The sequence below is a fragment of the Epinephelus fuscoguttatus genome, linkage group LG20, assembly GCF_011397635.1.
Source record: "Epinephelus fuscoguttatus linkage group LG20, E.fuscoguttatus.final_Chr_v1".
NCBI lineage: Eukaryota > Metazoa > Chordata > Actinopteri > Perciformes > Serranidae > Epinephelus > Epinephelus fuscoguttatus.
Genome location: NC_064771.1, coordinates 32035124 through 32054730, shown reverse-complemented (window position 1 = coordinate 32054730; position 19607 = coordinate 32035124). Strand labels below are relative to the sequence as shown.

General features: G+C 41.7%; 1 protein-coding gene across 1 annotated transcript in view; it reads right to left on the bottom strand.

Annotated features, from left to right (window-relative positions):
* The window catches only part of dusp3a (dual specificity phosphatase 3a), a 29939-nt gene extending 10718 nt beyond the window's left edge, over nt 1–19221 (bottom strand). Inside the window, exons 1-2 of the mRNA XM_049564476.1 lie at nt 18828–19221; nt 5757–5989 (exon numbers count right to left, since the gene is read on the bottom strand). Coding sequence (XP_049420433.1) covers nt 5757–5989; nt 18828–19012 — 418 coding nt within the window. The 5' untranslated portion in view covers nt 19013–19221. The remainder of the gene's footprint in view (nt 1–5756; nt 5990–18827) is intronic.
* Nucleotides 19222–19607: the final 386 nt, after the last annotated feature.

Genomic DNA, 19607 nt, shown 5'->3' with positions numbered 1-19607 from the left:
TTTCGGTTTCGGCAACAAAACTACTCAGTAAACTTTAAAAAAAAAAAAAAAAAATCATGATTTCAGTTAAATAAAAGTATATTTCTTGCGTAACTTAAATCCCCTAGAAGGAACTTTCATTTTGAGTTGATTTTGGCGACCCTGTGGACAAAGCGGTAGTGTTTTGCTGGAATGAAGCCTACATTTCCCATGAGCGTTTTGTTGTAAAGACGCTTACTTGGCTCGCGCATGTGTTTGTTTTGGGGATGAATGAAACAACAAGACGGGAAAACTTTGCCCCCGCTCCTATCGGGGATCCTAGCTCACCTCTGCCGTGCCCCAGCTCCACCTCTCCGGCATAAGCGCCACCGCCGCCGGGGTAAACGCAGCAGTCGGCTGGTAAGGCTGAAGGCCTGTTTGGCGAGCACTTCCACGGCTTCTTGGACTGAGTATGGAGCGGTGCCTCGCCTCTTTATTTCTCGGCACTCGCTGGACCCTGTCGGCGCCTGGCTGGTACCTGTCGTCAGCCTGGATGAGGTGTTCCAGTCCCGCAGCTCTCCTCGTCCTTGCTGGCGCGGGGTGAATCTGCGCAGCCTGCGGCCTCTGGGTGTGGCTCCCTGGACAGCTAACGTCGTGGACTCGCCAGCTCCTGCCAGGACTGGGCTGGTAAATGCTAGATCACTAGCGAACAAAACGTTTATCCTGAAGGATTTCCTGACTTCCCGAGGATTGGATTTTCTCTGTGTGACTGAGACGTGGCTGACTGTTGGTGAGTCCAGTGCTTTCACAGAACTTTTACCCGATGATTGCTGCTATTTTAACTCCCCGCAGACGTCGGGTCGAGGAGGAGGAATAGCGACTATTTATAAGAGTCACTATAAATGTAAGCAGCTAGGTAAGATGACGTGTGCCGTCTGAGTGCAGTAAATCGTTTCGTCCTGGAAGTGACCTGGTGCGGACCCGGACACAGTTTCCTAAAGGTATGGATATACACTATATAGAAATAGCTTATCTTCACACCGATGGTCTCATTTGCTGTTGTAGGTCACGCACAGACATCAGCAGAAACGAGACTTTCGCATATCCAGTAAAAAGTTCCTTGTAGCGGCTTTAAGTTACTGAATATGTCACGTGACATTACCTACTAGTATAGGAAAAAAAACAACAACTTTAACATTGACTTTTGGTTTCACATAGGACACAAACACCTGCATTCTGTGTGAAAGTCCTGCATTCTTTTGACCCATCCACATATTATTTTTAGGCCAGATAAAACCAGAGGAATGTATGTTTTATATGGTATTTCTTTTATTTTGCACATTGTTATAATGCAGATGTTAAGCCCCTTTCCACCCACGAATATCTGGGTTTTGTCTTTAGTGGGAAAGGGTACAATCAGCATTCATTCATGGGACAAATGACTCCACACCAGTCACTGGTACTGAACAGCTGCAGCTCCGATCAGCAGTGATGGAAACATGATTGTATTATTCTCGCCCCTTTCCAGGTCAATGCAATGACTCCATTGGTTGCTTCTGCAACTCGTCATTTCAGCCACAAAATCTTCACGCATCATCCCAAATTAGTCTGCACCGAGTTTTAAAGAGATAGACTGAAGAACCAATATGATAATACCACTGTAATATTCTCACTGGCCTCCATGCTGCTTTCTACTTTTAACTAACCTGTGCATTTGTGACATTGAAGGTGACACACCAGAAAAAACACAAATACGCATACTCTTCTACTAGTATTAGGAAAGGACCCTATCGCCTATTTTTAACAGGTTTTCCCACATTTAAAAAAAAAAAAAAACTGCATATATGCTCTGGTTTTGGTGGAAGCTGTCTTTGTTTTTAAAGTCACAGTCAAAAGGCAGTTAGAGCATGTTTTGCCTCCATAATGTGTCACATCCATGGGGAATGCTCAAAAGTGACTACCTGTTAAAATTCAATTAGTAGCCTGGGCAAAGTGTTGTTTTATATGTTGGGTGTGGTTAGCTAGTCACCCCAAATCCCATTTGACTGGATAAATGTATGAACATCAAGCCTTAGTCATTGACAGCATTTAAACATTTTACAGAACAAAAGAGGATTTGATGTAACAACACCCAAAAAGAAACCTTTAAACAGATGTATGTTACATTTGACAGGATGTCTTTAAAGAACCGCACAGAAATGTCAAGTAAACCTGACAAATCACCATACAGGATATCTGCTTCATGGTGGCTTTTAACTCTGAGACTCTGAGGAGGAAGACAAATGAGTGAAGAAACAAATTAACAAAGAAACACAAAGAAGAGTAAGAGTGGTTTGGGAACATATGCTGTGATCAAAGATGCCTAGCGAAGCATCTTCTGTGCCTGGAGATGCAAATACGTGACCTGACCTCTGCTGCAGACTCGGCAAAGTCAATCATCTTCACCGCACCCACATCCTGTGTAACAACTCAGTGTGTGTTCACACGATACGTGTTCTCTGTTCTGCATCTGTGTTTTCATGTCTGCCTGTTTATTTGTGTGAATTCTGTCTTGTTTGTGTATCTAAGATGTATTTCTATCCAACTTACACTTTCATTACTGACAAGCCAAAGGCCCCATGAGGACTCTGCCTTGGCGAGCAGCACAGAGCAGCTGATGTGCCGAGCTCAGGTCAGATCTGCAGATTCTGCACTTTATTTGAAACCCAACACCTCTCTGTGTCCCTCTCCCAGTGTTACCCCCAACATCTCTCTCTGCTCTCCTCTCCGTACTATAATCTGCTCCTATCCTTCTCCCCCTCTGTACTCCACCAGACCAAGTCCTCTGCCAATGAAATGACCTCTTCAATACCTAATCACCCGGCCTGCCACAGATCAATGCTGATTCTCCTGTATCCTCTTGTTAAGACACGCAGGATCTCTGGCTCACCACTTCACTCAGCCTCTCAATCCATCACTCACTCGCTAACAGGGCTGTCATTTTTAATTTGAACATCGAAATAAGTTAAATACTCAAACTGTGATGTAAAAATTCAAACATAAAGTCTTTAGATGGACACACAATGGGAGGTAGTTTTCCTTGCAGTCCAGCAGAGGGCGCCCCTTGCATGACGTATTGACCTAAATCTAAGTTAACAAATAAAACTAATAAATAATGTAAAAGCTAATGTATACTCGAATGTAACAAGTATTTGGTATGGATAATGTAATCTTCCGAATTAAATCTTTCAATATCTGTACTATGAAGGAAATATTGGGTGGTGTTCAATATCATCAACACTGTATCTATGGCGCAGGACCTGTGTCGACTTACTTCCCCAGAAATGTAACTACAAGTTGACCTCCTGTCTGTTTCTGTAAGCTGAAACCATTTCCCTCAGTGGAAACAAAGCTTTTATTTGCTTTAATTTCACAGATACAACAATAAATTATGAAGACAATGAAGCCTCCACAAAAATAACATTTTAAGTCTTGTGTGTGATTTATCCTGGCTTCATATGAGCAGAGGAAATCTCCGCTCGTTGCTAGGCTAATTTATACAGTGTAAATTCCATAGGCTTGTGCTAATAACGTTAGCATGTTGTATTTGTTTGGAAAACATGTTTAGTATAAGACAGTTGTTTTGTCAGTGAACCTTGTGAGTTGTAACGGAGCCAAACTTTGTAGCGTTACCTTTGTTAAATGTTGCTGTTGTCCCTGGCTTCATGTGAGAAGGGAAAGTCTGATAGCTGCTGAGCTAATTTATACAATGTAAAATGCCATAGGCTTGTGCTAATAAGGTTAGCATGTTGTATTTGTTTGGAAAACATGTTTAGTATAAGACAGCTGTTTTGTCAGTGAACCTTGTGAGTTGTAATGGAGCTGAATTTTGTAATGTTACCTTTGTTAAATGTTGCTGTTGTCCCTGGTTTTATATGATAAGAGGAAAAGCCCGCTAGCCGCTAGGCTAATTTATACAATGTAAAAAGCCATAGGCTTGTGCTAATAACATAAGCATGTTGTATTTGTGGGGAAAATGATAAAGACAAGTGTTTGTCTGTGAATGCTGCGAGTTATAATGAAGCTGATTTATGTATTTGTTTTTGAAATTGTCGCTATTCACCGTGTTGTTACCGGCTTCTTCTTCTGTTACACATTTAATGCTACTTGAATTCTGGGTCAAAGCACGGGACGGAAACTGTGGAGCATGCTCAGAGCGTCTAGGCCAGTGTGGGTCTGATTGACTGTATACATGTAGGAGGAATTCAACTCCCAATCACATTGTCTAGGTGTGTTAGTCCGAGTTTGAGAAATTAGAGTTAATACGACTAACACGTTTACGTGTATTTTAAAAAGTCTGGTTTTAGTCAGACTAACACAATAAATCAATTTTCTCTAATGTCATGCAAACGCACTGACTGTTAAACTATGGAAGTTACAATTAAAATTACGGCTCTGCCTATTTGGAAATTGCAATTTAAGACTTTAAAGAGGTTCTGTAGAAAGTTTGCTCATTAACACGATCACTTGCTATAACATGCAGTAACCTTGTGTCTTCATTATGACAGACACACAGGAACAACACATCCATGCAGCTCCTCATTAAAATCCCAGACCTATGACTTTCTCAGAGCTCGCAGCGAGGAGGTCACAAAATGTCAAAGATAATGTTGCACATAGCACAATGTCAAACTACAGCAACAGCAGGCAGCAGAGTGGAGGTGAAACACTGTCTCATATCATCCTCCCTCTGCTCTGCTCTCCTCGCTGCTACAGTCGCTCCTGATTTACCACAGCATCGGAGATCCTTCGCCAAACTGCCTGAGAATTAAGATGCCTCTCCGTGTCAAGGCTGACAATAAATCCGTGCCATAAAATACAGGGTTCAGCACACTAATTAAACACATCCCTCACGTGCGGTGACAAATTAACTAAATTTAGTTGCAGCTTTGGGAGAGCTGGGGAAAGATTTTTTTTTTGGTGAGGGGAGGGATGAGGCCTCCTGGGACTGATTGTTCCTTCAGTCTGCATTTTCTGCTTCACAAAATGCAGCACATGTGAAATGTTAAAATACAGAACACCTGACCTCGTAGGTATATCACAGCTAATTTAAGACCTAACTCCCGTGTGATTTCTGCATGTGCCAGACACTGTTGCATTGTTTTATTCCAGTCCAAAAGTCTCGTATCACCCGTTTAACAAAGCTGCTGTAGGACACAATGAGGTGCATCTGGTGCTACAGGTGAGTTCTGCGTGGAACATTTCGACATGATCTGATAATGGAAAATGGAGCAGGGCTCAGGAGTGTGTCAGATTTAGCCCGAGACGCTCAGGGCCGTCGTGATTATCCTCTGCGTTCACTTTAAGATCCACAGCGATGAACTGAGAGTGAATCATTAAAAGACGCCTTAAATCTTGTCTCCTTTGTTCAACGAGCAACAAGAGGAGCTTGTTTTCGTGTCTCAACCTGTGGAGACAAATTACTTTGAAGCGGGAGCTACTGAAATGAGAACGACACTGTGTTCCCCTTTGATCTGCTCTGCCTTTGAGGGGTTTAGTTAAGACATGAACTCTCAGTTCTCTTTGGGCTTCAGGTGCATTTGCACATACCGATACCAGATGATATACCGTTCTCTGCCAATATCCGATAATCTTTAAGTTTCATGCTCATTTTGGCCACGCTGATTCTGATATTATTACTGCAGTACCATCATTAGTCTCCCTTACAACAGTGGAGCTTACCAGTCATTTCTAGGGGTGGGAACATTGCAGCATATTTGAAAAAAAATGAGAAAAATAAAAAATTCAAATGACCTCACCTTTGCCATTATTGTGTGCGAGGGCCCTGTCGATAAAATCAGCCCCCTCCTCAAAGAAGGCACTGAGGTTGAACTGCTCCGTGTCGTTGGCCTGGATGCCGTGGTACGTGATGCCCGTGCCGGCGTAGAAATCCGCACTGGTGTTCACATGCATGAAGGAGGTGCCCTCTGCCACGTTGAGGACGTGCGTCACCCCGAGTTTCTGCAGACGCATTGCATTCTGGGCTACGAACCTGTGTATTCAGGATCAGAGTAGAAAACTACATTACTTCAATCACTTTAGCAAGTTGCTGATGTTGAAACAAACTCTGTGCACCAGTAAAAACTTATGAAGTGCCACTGTTGATGATAAAACTACTTTGTTCTCTCATAACACAAAATGATGAGTGTACAGCAGCAGAGCAAGACATCAAGACAAATAACAGCACTAATAATAACACCTGACAGATACAGCAAAGCAGCGTGTCAGCACAATTTATTTTAAAGTGATACTTTGACAATGTAGGTTGCATCTTTCACGACCGCTCTGCATGAGCACTGCGCTGGCACCATCACAGACACTCTTAATCTGCTGGGAGCTGGAAACACTTCTGCATGATGTTGTTTTTAAACAGCTCTCAAATGTGTCTTTGTACATGTTATCCCAAACTGTGGGACTAATTTGATAATCACTGCTTTTATTCATAATTTGATTTAAATCTTTTTAATAAACAGCCAAAGGTGATGTCTTCAAGGCCACACAGGTGTTTTCACTTGTTCTGCTCAGGTTGAAGTTGGGCAGAGACAATTCATCTGATTGTGTACACCTGTTTCTTTTCCAATTGAAAACACTATAAAATTAAAAAAGTGTTTGTTTCACTGCCTTAACATTTGCAAGAAATAGTATGCCTACCATGACCAGAAGACTTGATAAAGACTTTGAAAATACTTTTACAACTTACTTTTACTTCTGTGTTGAATCAACACCATACCAACGCTGTAGCCTGACGTGCACCTCCCCAGAAATGTCACCACACCTCACGGTAACGTAGACCTCCTGTTTGTTTGTGTAAGCCCTTCCCTATTTACTTTAATTTCACAGATAAGAAACAAATTGTGAAGACAATAAAGCCTCCACAAAAATAACATTTTAAGTCTTGTGTGTTTATCCTGGCTTCATATGAGCAGAGGAAATCTCTGCTAGCTGCTAGGCTAATTTATACAATGTAAAATGCCATAGGCTTGTGCTAATAATGTTAGCATGTTATATTTGTTTGGAAAACGTGTTTAGTATAAGACAGTTGTTTTGTCAGTGAACCTTGTGAGTTGTAATGGAGTCGAACGTTGTAATGTTACCTTTGTTAAATGTTGCTGTTGTCCCTGGCTTCATGTGAGCAGAGGAAATCTCTGCTAGCTGCTAGGCTAATTTATACAATGTAAAATGCCATAGGCTTGTGCTAAAAACATTAGCATGTTGTATTTGTGGGGAATATGTGTCCAGATAAAGACAAGTGTTTGTCTGTGAATGCTGTGAGTTATAGTGAAGCTGATTTGTGTACTTGTGTTTGAAACTGTCTCTATTAAGCCATGTTTAATGTGAGTTTAATGTGTGTTTAATGTGTGTTTTGAACCAACTAAACTTTACAGCACTTCACAGAAATCTCTGCCGCTGACTAGTGTTTCGGAGGTGTAACTGCAGAGTGACACAGACACATATTATTTGGATATTTGCAAGACTATGGCTGCATCCAAATATCCACCCTCTGGACTTGCGCACTGAGCCCTCACAGGGCTCAGTGCGCAAGTCGTACATACTGTGACGAGTTCACCGCCATCATGTAAAGTCTGCGAAGGCAGAGACCTCCAGCCGCTGATCGACAGGCCTCAAGTCTGTTTCACATCACAATCATTGTAACTGTGGTCCTATTCTGTCTGCTCATCTGTCCCTGCAGATACCAAGATATAAATCTCATGTACAGGGTTGTTTTGTGAGTGAAGAAAATAAATTCCTGTAAAACACGCAGACTTTTTTTTTGGAAACAATTTTCAATCAGAACCTAGTGACTAAACAGCTTCACCTCCATCTTCATCTACTTATCTTTCAGGAAACAATAAATCTGCTCCCCTCCTGTTTCACTGTTCTTTGTTTACAAGGATTACAATACTGCATATTGGGCCTACACAGAGCAAACAAACTGTAACAAAGCAATACGGGGATTTGGCTGCTCCAGCCCGCCTGGCTCGATGCCTGTGTCCACTGTTACGATCCAACCTGGCCGAAGGCACTGCCCATTGATTCTGAATAAAACGCCTCTTTTGTTCATGTTGTGTTCAAGTTTTATGGAACATTTAGTGTCACTAATTAGCTGTACAGATATTTATGTTTATATGACAGAAAGCTGCATCATATTGTTGCTCTGCAGCTGACAGAGACACACACATCATGATTTCAATCAAAAATAGTAAATATGCTGGTGACATGTGTCTACCTCTCTCCAGTGTGTTTTCTCCTTTACTGTTAAATGAATACTTCACTACCTAAATTACCATTTGTATATCAGTTACTCACTCTGTGTTACGCTAAATTTGCCTGCCGTGAAGAGTCCAACAATGGAGAAAGTTCTTGGTGAACTGAACTCATAGGGGTCTAACATGTTTAACAACAGCAAAACTATGTGAAAACATCAGTTTACAACCTCTCACAGAACTCCTGCAGTGTAATCCAAGTCTCATTTATCCAGTTGTTTGCTCAGTACTTCCCAAACAGACAGCCCTTCCTGACAGGAAACTGAACGTGAAATTAAATCTGCCTTGTTCAGTTAATTTGTTTGTGTTATTGTGTGAATTTGGTGAGTCTGAATTAAACCTTCTAAGAGGCTGTGCACATGCCCCTCCTTAACCACCTGGAAAACACAAGGTCAGGCACTGGGTCCTACTCTGTGCCAACTTTTAAGGGTGTGGAGGCAGGTTGCGCCTGAGGTTGCCGGACATGACCAGCATTGTACCATAGCCTATTTGTCAGAAATCCTGAGTGCAGAGCTGATCTTCTTCTAGGCCTGGTTTTGTAAGTGTATTAGGCCAAATATATTGTCCATGGGACAGATGTAAAACTTCTGCTTTATAAAAATGAACTGAATGCCTTTCAAGGATCTTTTTCAGGATCCACGGAGACCTTGTTTGATGTGGTTTTGCTGATGTTAAAAAATGCAGTCGCCAATTACTTCAGTCCATCAAGAATTCTCTTTGTTTTTGGATTCTTCGTTTATCGTGGAGGCATGTGGAAAAAAAACAATGCTTTCTTTACAATTCTATGTAATACATTGTGAGTAACTGATACATAAATGGTCATTTGGGGGGTGAAGTATTCCTTTAAATGCATTTAAATTAGGGATGTAAAATAATGCATTAATTTTGATTGATTAATCACAGAAAAAACAACACACTAAAAAATGTAACGCTGATTAATCATGTTCTGTGGTGCCCTTTGACCCGGTGCATCTTTGAAGGCCACAATCGCTTTGTCACGTGATGGAGGCAGACGAGACGATGCTGCTTCACCAAAAGAACAGAAAAGAAACTTTCTACACTTAATCTATTTTGAGAAGAAAAAATGAACCTAATTACAGTACTGCTTCACCCCGCGAATGGAACACCTACATTTTAAAAAATGTTTCATTTTCATACCATCGGAGTACTTCAAGCCTGAAATATCACCTCAACACAAAGCATTCAGCAGCAAACCTGGAGGTCTGAGCTAACACATCCTCTGATGTTAGCGCTAGCAGTCAGTCTCGTCAAGCCACACTCGACCAGGCGTTCAGATACAAACTGAGTCAGTCTACCTGTGACTGAATAACTACCTCCCTTGCAAAATGGACTGCAGACCAGTTTCGTTGGTAGAGGACAGGGGGACAACTGTGTCCAAAATCCAGCAGCTTTACAACACACCTGCCAAAATTCATTTGAATTGAATTTTTTTAAAATTAATTTCACAGCAAAAATTGATGTGATTATTGATGTTAATTAATCACAATTTAATTTAAAATGAATAAATGTATACCAAATATATACCAACACTGTTATTATCCCTATAATGCCTTATATAGTGAGCACAAATGTGTTGTTGTCAAATATTATAAAAGCTAAAAGCTTTAGTTCTATATTTGCTTATTTTTATTTGGACCTGAGAATGATAAATCTTTGTGTAAAATGCTCACCCTGACAGCGCTGAGTGCTTTTATTGCTAGATCTCCTTACAGTCAATATGAGGCTGCCGAGGCGAGGCTAGGTGACCCTGGACAGCTCCCTAGAGGTGGTGGCTGCAAAGCCCCCTCTGCAAGGTCTAATAAAAAATCCTCCCTGCCACCATTTTTGCTTTATGGCTGTTGGAGAAGGGATGAAGCAGCCCATCTGCTGGTGTGTCAGCTGCAGGGCACACAGTCCTTCAGACGGGAGGACTCTTAATTCACATTATCCTCTTTTTTATTCAGAATATGTCAGGATATATTAAGACGTATGCCTGAGTACATGCTTACATGTACAGTACAAGCACTTACAGTGCAACATAAGTAATGTGAGTGTGGAAGCAGAAGTGACTGTACTCGTACACAACACAATGCAGAGGCACACACTGTGGTTCAAGCGAGTTCACAGCCAATGGCTCCCTCTCCTATTTTACCTGGCCTGTCCCAGCCTCCTCCACCCTGGGATCCGCAGTCCCACAACATCCATTATTAAAGACCAGCTTCACAAAGAGCCAAAGTGTTCCTCAAAGCAAACAAACCACACCTTAAGTGTGTCCCTGAGCTGCACACGGCGGATTCATAGTGCTGACTACAACTGATCTGAGAACAGTGGAAGGAGCTCTGGAAAATACACACATAATGCATTTCAGAGAGAGATGGGAGCGTTTTACTGACGAGTTCATCAAAGTGTGGGGAGTTATTGACATTACTCATGGATCATCATTTTTAAAACTACTGTATTATCGTTGGAGGTTCGATGGGGATGGGCCCGCATTTCTTTCTTCACCCTGCCAGATGTCTGTTTTTAAATTTCTTCAGAATGTATTCTTGCTTCATCCCTGGGATCTGTTTTTATTTTTCCAGGAATGTCACAAAAAACGCTACCTTAGTAGAAAGCTGTGCCAAAATTCTGAAAACATAGTGGTACTTGTGTTTCTCCAGTACCATAGGTACCGATGATGCAGTTCTTCTCAATCTGGCGGGGCAACTTGAACATCTACAAGTGTTCTAATCTGCTTTCATGCTGGAAGACTACCAGCATGAAACAACAACAACAATAACACATGAAAGCGCCAACAACAACAATAACACATGAAAGCGCCAACAACAGCTCCACTCGAACTCACCAAAAAGCAATGTATTTATTTCCTAAGGCCTATGTATTCTTTATAAGTCTTTGCAGAGAGAGTACTACGTGTTTACACTGCGCTAAGGCAGCTGAGTGTTTATTCATCTAGTTTTGTTTTTTTTGGTCCTCAAGAGTTGAAAAATGCTAAATTCCAGTAAAACGCTGCACTCATCAACGTCACTTTTTACCCAATCACGGTGTAAAAGGGGCAGGACAAATAGCCTACCACAAAGCAGACTGCTCTCATGCACACAGCCAGGAATTGAGCCAAGAATTCATGTGTAACACGCATGCTGACGGAGGTAAAGAAGGAAGTGATCCAGAGTGGTCTAGTTAAGAGACAGGTTACAGCAGTGGAAGGGTCACAAGACATAGGACTTTCCCCAAAAGAGAGAGAGAGTTCGGAACCACGTGAACCTTCAATAAAGTTTGAAGCATTTTAAGTTGAGCCGTCATCATATTTCTTTTGCTAAATTAAAGCCTGGCGTTTGTTGGTGGATTTTCTCAAGTCTACATGAAGGATTCCACTGCCTTGCCTTTTTATTGTGCAGAGTTTGGAAACAACTTTTTGCATAAACCGAACCTTGTATGCTTCATCTTGCATTGGTTTCAGCTGTGCTGAAAAATCTTGGTTAAATAGCTCGTTTTCTTTTAATCTGCACTCCCCATGACGTCCAGCGCACAGTGACAGCTTGCTAACAGGCAGTTGGTGCTTCTCAAAATCAAGGACAGATCCTTAGATGGAGGCTACGTCATCGAATCCCCTCAAAGGACTGTCCTAATTTCAAGGGTCCTTCTAATTCTACCAAGGACCAAGTCTTTCCTTCAGAGAACTTTCAACATTGTGTATCCTCAGCAGGTATTAAGTACCCACAATTATTTTCGATCGATTTGCCGGACAAAGAAGCAGGGCCTCTTAGAATGATGCACACCTGGGTACTCAGTAGCCTTTTCCAATGTGTATTCACCGAATGCTAGGAAGGAGTCTTGCCTCGCCTCTGTAGGAGCTGACCTGGAAGGACGCATACCATCAACAAAGCATCTTTGACTTTGAGAAGCACCAAGTGTATCTTCTGCTCTGAGTATCCCGGACGGAAACAGTATGATGTTAGTTCCTCTACCCTGATATGCCGGCATTTAATGCGAGTGGCATTCTGTAAACTGTATAAAATAAATAAATCTTGCCATTATTTTGAGATGTTACTATGCAACTCCAGAAAAAATTAAACTTCCCATGTCTGAACATTTCTCAGACTTTTGAAGAAGATTTAAGACATTTTAATACCAATTAAACTTTTTTTTTTAGATTAATAAATTCAGTGCCATTTAAGACTCTTTTAGGATCCATGAAAACTCTGATAATGTATTTTTAGTTTCAGAGCAACCATCGAGCATTTAATTCTGTCCTAGCTGTTGCTAGTATAGATCGTAGCCAAAAATAGTACATGGGCCTACTCTCTCTGGGGACGAAGAGACGTTGATGAATATTTTCAAGGACAAAGCCATCGTTCTTTTCCTCATTTGACTCCTGAACTGTGATGGAAGAAGTGTGTGCACCATATACGGTATATACAGTGCATACTGTGTTAATCACCAGGTTTGTTTTGATCTCGGCCAGCTGCACAATTTAAGTAGTAACAGTGTTCGGCTGATACACAGGATACATCAGCAGAAAGGCTCAGTGGGTCCCAGGAATAGAAACAGTGGACAAGGTGCAGGCTTTCATCAACAATCAATACCACCTCGCCTTGCCTGAGCCATCTGTGATATCACATTACATTATGCTGCCCTCTCCACTCGTTTGATGAACTTTACTGGTAAAATATTTTACTAATTACCCCACCGTACTGAACATGGCCACTGAGTAAAGACAAATATTACTTTAAATGATTACAAAGAACATAATTTTATCAGAAATCAAAATCTCTTCTTCAAAATAAAAGATAAAGCAGAGACACATCAGAGTGCCACAGTTTTGTCTGATCAGCTTCAGCTGAGCTAACGACTGCCAGCACTTTGTTTGGAGACTTGGCCGGGGCAGGTTGGCATATTCAGATTGATTTTGTTGTAGCACAGAGGTACAGTAATGTGCTTGTATTCCTCCACCGCTCTGTTGGCAGTGGCTGGAGCCAAATGATGGACTGCACAGAGACACTATGTCTCTAAGGGGCATCCCTGAATCTGTCCTCCACCATGAATCCGTAACAGTGACATGAAGAGCTGCTGTGTGAAAGCTGATATTACGTTACAGCACTGCAAAATGTATTTAAATGTTATATTTCCTGGAACTGTACTTTTTTCATCACTGGGTGTTACGATAAATGTGACACTTGAAGCCTGAAAATGATTTCTGATTGTTATGTTTTATGCTGTGTTCCCACCAAACGCGAATTCGCGCGTCAAGATTACATACAAAGTCAATGCAAAGACGCGATTAAACGCAAAATCGCACCGGGCGGCGCGATGGACGTGTCTAGCGCGACGCGATGAACACGATAGAGGCGTCTAGCGGCCGCGATAGACGCGAAAATCGCATCCAACGCCTCATCGCTCGAGTTGAAAATATTGAACTTTTGAGGCGAATTTGCGTGACGCTGTGCCACGAAAGCCAATCAGCGTTGAGATTCTCCCGACGTCACTGGCGTGTCAACAACGTCCAGTTGTTGACACAGCAATAAACTGCTACTCACCGGAGACAGATGGACAGGCGCTCCGCAACGGAAATGGAGCACCTGTAGTTGGTGTCCTGCCAGGAGATCCTGGCGCCACCCTCGCCAACAGGTCCTCAAACTGGGCCCCAGTCAGCCTGAAGTACCGCTGAAAGCGGCTGTCATCCAGACGGAGTTCCTGGTGGAGGTGGTGAAACTCGCCGAGCTGGATGCGCTTCTGCAGGATAGGGTAAACCCAAAAACGACGACGTTTGGCCCTCCGACGCATCTGGGACTTCCAGAGCAGGTACAAAGGAGCGATAGTGGTTATCTCAGCCATGGTCGTCAGTGGCTACCTGGAGCTATATGATACTAAGTGTCTACTCTACAGAGACCGCAACAAAAAGGAGCAGGCTTGGGTGAAAGACACCGAGGAGACCGGTCTACTTGGTAAGTTCTGTAAATATGTGTCTTTAATTAGTTTGCAGAATGGTTGTACTATGAACGTTAGCACTAGCTTAGCTCCAGTTAGCACAGCCGGCTTCCCCGCTACTCGCACGAATGACGCGATAGCGCAAATTAACAAAATGGTCAGGCGTCTAAACTCGCGCGTTACGGGCGGTGCGTTACGAGCAATTAAATCGTGTTTGGTGGGAACACAGCATTAGACTTCACTGCAGAAGATGTGAGATCACAAAATTAAATTCTGTTTTCGATCTTATTGGCTCGTCTGCTATATTTTGATCGCGTCTTTTTCCACATGCTGATATATAACTATAACTATATGTCAACAAACTGAAATATTACAAGCATCACACTATGAATTTTTCATACCACCTTAAAAATTGTACCCGAAAAACTGAAAAAAAAAAACAAAAAAAAAACATGGCTAGTAGTTTCTATCAGGTTTCTATCCATCCGTTAAGAAATGCACTTCCTGGTGTTGGACACTAGAGGCATCATATGCATATTGACGGATCTACGGCCACCAGTCACATATGTAAGAGTAAATGAGGCGTTAAGGTGGCCCTGGGCTGAGAGAATAGAGCATAAAAAGCCGATGACACACACACACACAGATCTGAAACCAAACACCTCTGACCAATGCTCACTACTGTGTTATTCTTTAGCGAAACTGTGAATACACACTGAGCAGAACAACACACCTTCTGATAACTCCAGGTCTGTAAGAACTGAGGAATGTTTGTGTGTTTGTACACAACACATCTCATTCACAATCTGAGCAGGAAGTACCAGGAACTGGTTTTACTGGAACACTAAGCTGTAAATTCCCGAACAGTCGGCATGTTCATTACAAAGCCAATAGCACCCAGTCCACCAGTAACTGAGGATTTATGAGCCGCCCTCTGCCATGTTTGATATACATGATACATCAGCACCCTTTCACCGACACAGGTGATAGAGATGAAATTAAAGTACACAGCAGATATTTGTTTGTCCCACAGTGAGATTACACACAAAGAAATTTGGGGATATCACTTTTGGTTCCAGGAAATTATAATCAACATCAACAACAATCATCATCAACAATTTTCTGCCAAAATGCCAAAAAAAATGGATGGTTCTTGGTTGTGAAATGTAATTATCTGTTGCTTTTCTTCTTCCTATAATAAGGCAAACTGTAGCGATGCACAATAATATCAGCACGTCATCAGTATCGAGCATCAATTAATCTGTAGATTATTTTCTTGGTAATTTCTTTGGTCAATAAAATGTCCCAAAATTTTTGAAAGAGCTTCACAGAGCAAAAGGTGACACCCTCAAATCACTTGTTTTTTTGGACCAACAGTCCCAAGTCCTGAAATATTCAGCTTCACCACATGACAACAGACACACAAACATACTCACTAATTAAGAAGCCGAACAATGTAATATTTGACATTTTTGCTTGAAAATTAACTCAAACAATTGATCACATATCAAAATATCTGCAAATAAGTTTTTATAAGGCCTAACTGATTAATTAACTAATTATCTTCTCCCTAAAATAATAAAATGGTATTTATTGTGCAATTTACAGGCAGTCATGATACTCAGGTCTGTGTCAGGTTTATAATCTCTACACATGTCATCTATGTTATTAAAAAGCAAAAATTGTATTTCGAGCACTGTCTCACTCCAAAGTCGTCAAAATCCGGCGCTTGGGCAGTGACTTGCAGAGTCAGAAACCAACAAAAAAAAAAGCTGTCCTTTAACGTTGGCATGATATGCAGCCGGGTGCCGTTAAACTTTAACGGCACCCGGCAGGGGTAAACGCAGTAGGACGAGAACATAGTTAGGGTGGCGAAAGTCCAAGTTGGGGGTTGCCTAAACCTAAGTGGGTTTTTGTTGCCTAAATTGAGCCGTGTTTTTGTTGCATAGACCCTAACCACGTGTTTTTGTTGCCTTAACCTAACCACGTGTTTTTGTTGCCTAGATCTAACCATGTGTTTTTGTTGCCTAAATTTAACCACGTTTTGTTGCCTAAACCTAAGAGTGTTTATGTTGCCTTAACCTAACCACGTTTTTGTTGCCTAAACCTAAGTATTTGTTTTTTGTTGCCTAAACCTAACCATGTGTTTTTGTTGCCTAAACTTAACCACGTTTTGTTGCCTAAACCTAAGAGTGTTTTTGTTGCCTTAACCTAACCATGTGTTTTTGTTGCCGAAACCTAAGCATTTGTTTTTGTTGCCTTAACCTAACCACGTGTTTTTGTTGCATAGACCCTAACCACGTGTTTTTGTTGCCTAGACCTAACCATGGGTTTTTGTTGCCTAAACCTAACCACGTGTTTTTGTTGCCTAAACCTAAGAGTGTTTATGTTGCCTTAACCTAACCACGTGTTTTTGTTGCCTAAACCTAAGCACGTGTTTTTGTTGCCTAAACCTAACCATGTGTTTTTGTTGCCTAAACTTAACCACGTTTTGTTGCCTAAACCTGAGCATTTGATTTTGTTGCCTAAACCTAACCATGTGTTTTTGTTGCCTAAACTTAACCACATGTTTTGTTGCCTAAACCTAAGAGTGTTTTTGTTGCCTAGACCTAACCATGTGTTTTTGTTGCCTAAACTTAACCACATGTTTTGTTGCCTAAACCTAAGAGTGTTTTTGTTGCCTAGACCTAACCACGTGTTTTTGTTGCCTAAACTTAACCACGTGCTTTTGTTGCCTAAACCTAAGCACGTGTTTTTGTTGCCTAAACCTAACCATGTGTTTTTGTTGCCTAAACTTAACCACATGTTTTGTTGCCTAAACCTGAGCATTTGATTTTGTTGCCTAAACCTAACCATGTGTTTTTGTTGCCTAAACTTAACCACATGTTTTGTTGCCTAAACCTAAGAGTGTTTTTGTTGCCTAGACCTAACCATGTTTTTGTTGCCTAAACTTAACCACATGTTTTGTTGCCTAAACCTAAGAGTGTTTTTGTTGCCTAAACCTAACCATGTGTTTTTGTTGCCTAAACTTAACCACATGTTTTGTTGCCTAAACCTGAGCATTTGATTTTGTTGCCTAAACCTAACCATGTGTTTTTGTTGCCTAAACTTAACCACATGTTTTGTTGCCTAAACCTAAGAGTGTTTTTGTTGCCTAGACCTAACCACGTGTTTTTGTTGCCTAAACTTAACCACATGTTTTGTTGCCTAAACCTAAGCATTTGTTTTTGTTGCCTGTACCCAAACACGTGTTTTTGTTGCCTAAACCTAAGCGTGTTCTTGTTGCCTGTACCCAAACACGTGTTTTTGTTGCCTAAATCGAACCATGTTTTTGTTGCCTAAACCTAAGCACGTGTTGTTGCCTAAACCTAACCACGTGTTTTTGTTGCCTAAGCTTAACCACGTGGTTTTGTTGCTTAAACCCAACCACATGTTTTTGTTGCCTAAACTTAAGCGTGTTTTTGTTGCCTATACCCAAACGTGTTTTTGTTGCCTAAACCTAAGCGTGTTTTTGTTGCCTATACCCAAACACATGTTTTTGCTGCCTAAATCGAACCATGTTTTTGTTGCTGTGTTTGCGGTGTTGTACCAACTTAGTGCATTTATTTTGAAAACAGACAAGCATGTAACAAGCACAACTTGACACGGCATCCCAGAACATCAACAATCAACACACTCAGGGTACCTTGTAAGTGTATATGCACGTGTAAAGTTCATGACCAAATGTCGATATGTGACGAGGTCAGAGTGAGAATGTGTTGGTATTTCATGTCTCCATCTGCTGGGGGACCATCACGATAACAGTATGGATGCATAATATGATGAAATCCACTACAGAAGAGACTTGATGATCACTAAAATAAGGTGGGGAAAAGTGGATGTATCAATATCGGTATCAGTTATCCATTAAATGAGTTGTTACATATCAGCATATCAAATCCTACATCGTGCATCTCTAACATGAATGGGTTTGTTCCTGTGACTTTAGGCGTATGACGCTGCGTGACCAGGCTCACCTCACTGATACGTGCATGTTCCCACTCACGACTCCAAATTCACGTGCTCCTTCTCCTCCCTCTTTGTTCTGCTGGAACCCACGAGACCGCCTGTTGGGTTTTTTTTTGTTTTCTTATCAGTTTATGAATGAAAATAAATCGCATGCATGTGTGAGATGGTTGATGTTGCAGCTGAGAGCAGGATGGGGAGCGGCTCGATGGAGACGTGATTACACGGCGGTGATATTAATGATGGAGGGGTTCACTGAGTAGAAACAAGGGCTCTGTGCCCGTCCTTCATGTGTTCACCGGGCCGGTATAGGGTGAATTAAAATGGGAAATATATATAGTATAATTACTATAATTATCATCACTGGTGTGTGACACAGTGAGGTAATGTCCACCTGTCTGACACAGCACAACAGCACGATGTGTTGACAACAACAGGCTGTCGCTTCCTCCATGATGAGAGTGGAGACACCAAAATAACAAGCCCGCCCTGCGCGCGTGCTCCCCGGACATGCGACACTGTTGTCACTGTCGCGTCTGCTCGGTGGATGGGGCGCGAGCGTGTTGACAAAAGACAACAACCTGTCTTACCTGTCAGTGTCAGAGCATGATAGAGACATGATGAATGACTCACGCGTTACCGATGTATATCCGGGGGAAGACCTCGTTGAAGTGCTGTGTCGGTAAGCTGTAGAAGCCGCTGCCGTTAGACAGCAGCTCGTTGAGTTGTTGGACGGTCACCTCGCCGCCGGGAGCCACCGGGACATCCGCCGGTGGCTGCTGCTGCTGCTGTTTGGTTGGACTCAGGTGTTTCTTCATGGCTCCTCTTCTTCTCCTTCTTCTTCTTCTTCTTCTTCTTCTTCTGTGTAAACTAATGTTAGATAACAGCCAGCTCCAGACTCGTGAGCATCGTCCGGTTATTCAGCTGCATTTTACCTCCGCACGTGAGTCGTGCGCGCGGTTGTCTTCTCGTCTACAAGGTGTCTGAGGATGAGGCGCGAGCGTTTTTACAGCGTCTCCCGTCGACGTCAAGCGGGAGGAAGTGTAAGCACGTAGTTCCGGTCACGGCTTTCAAAGTAAAATAACAACAAAGCGATCAAGTCAAAATCAAAGACGAGAGAATTCATATGTAAGTAAAGTAACAGGCCCAATCAATGGTATTTTATTTTTTATTTTTTTGTAAGGCAAAGATCATTGTTAATACTTTAATACTACTTTAATATTTTATTTTATTTTATTTTAATGTCTACTTTAATATTTTATTTTATTTATTTCATTGTCTATTTTAGTATTTTATTTATATCTTCATCTTTATCTCTTGTTTCCATTCATGCTGTATTTCTATTTCTACTTTTCACGGAGCATTGGAACAAAAACAATTTCCCCCCAGGGATTAATAAAGTATTCTGAATCT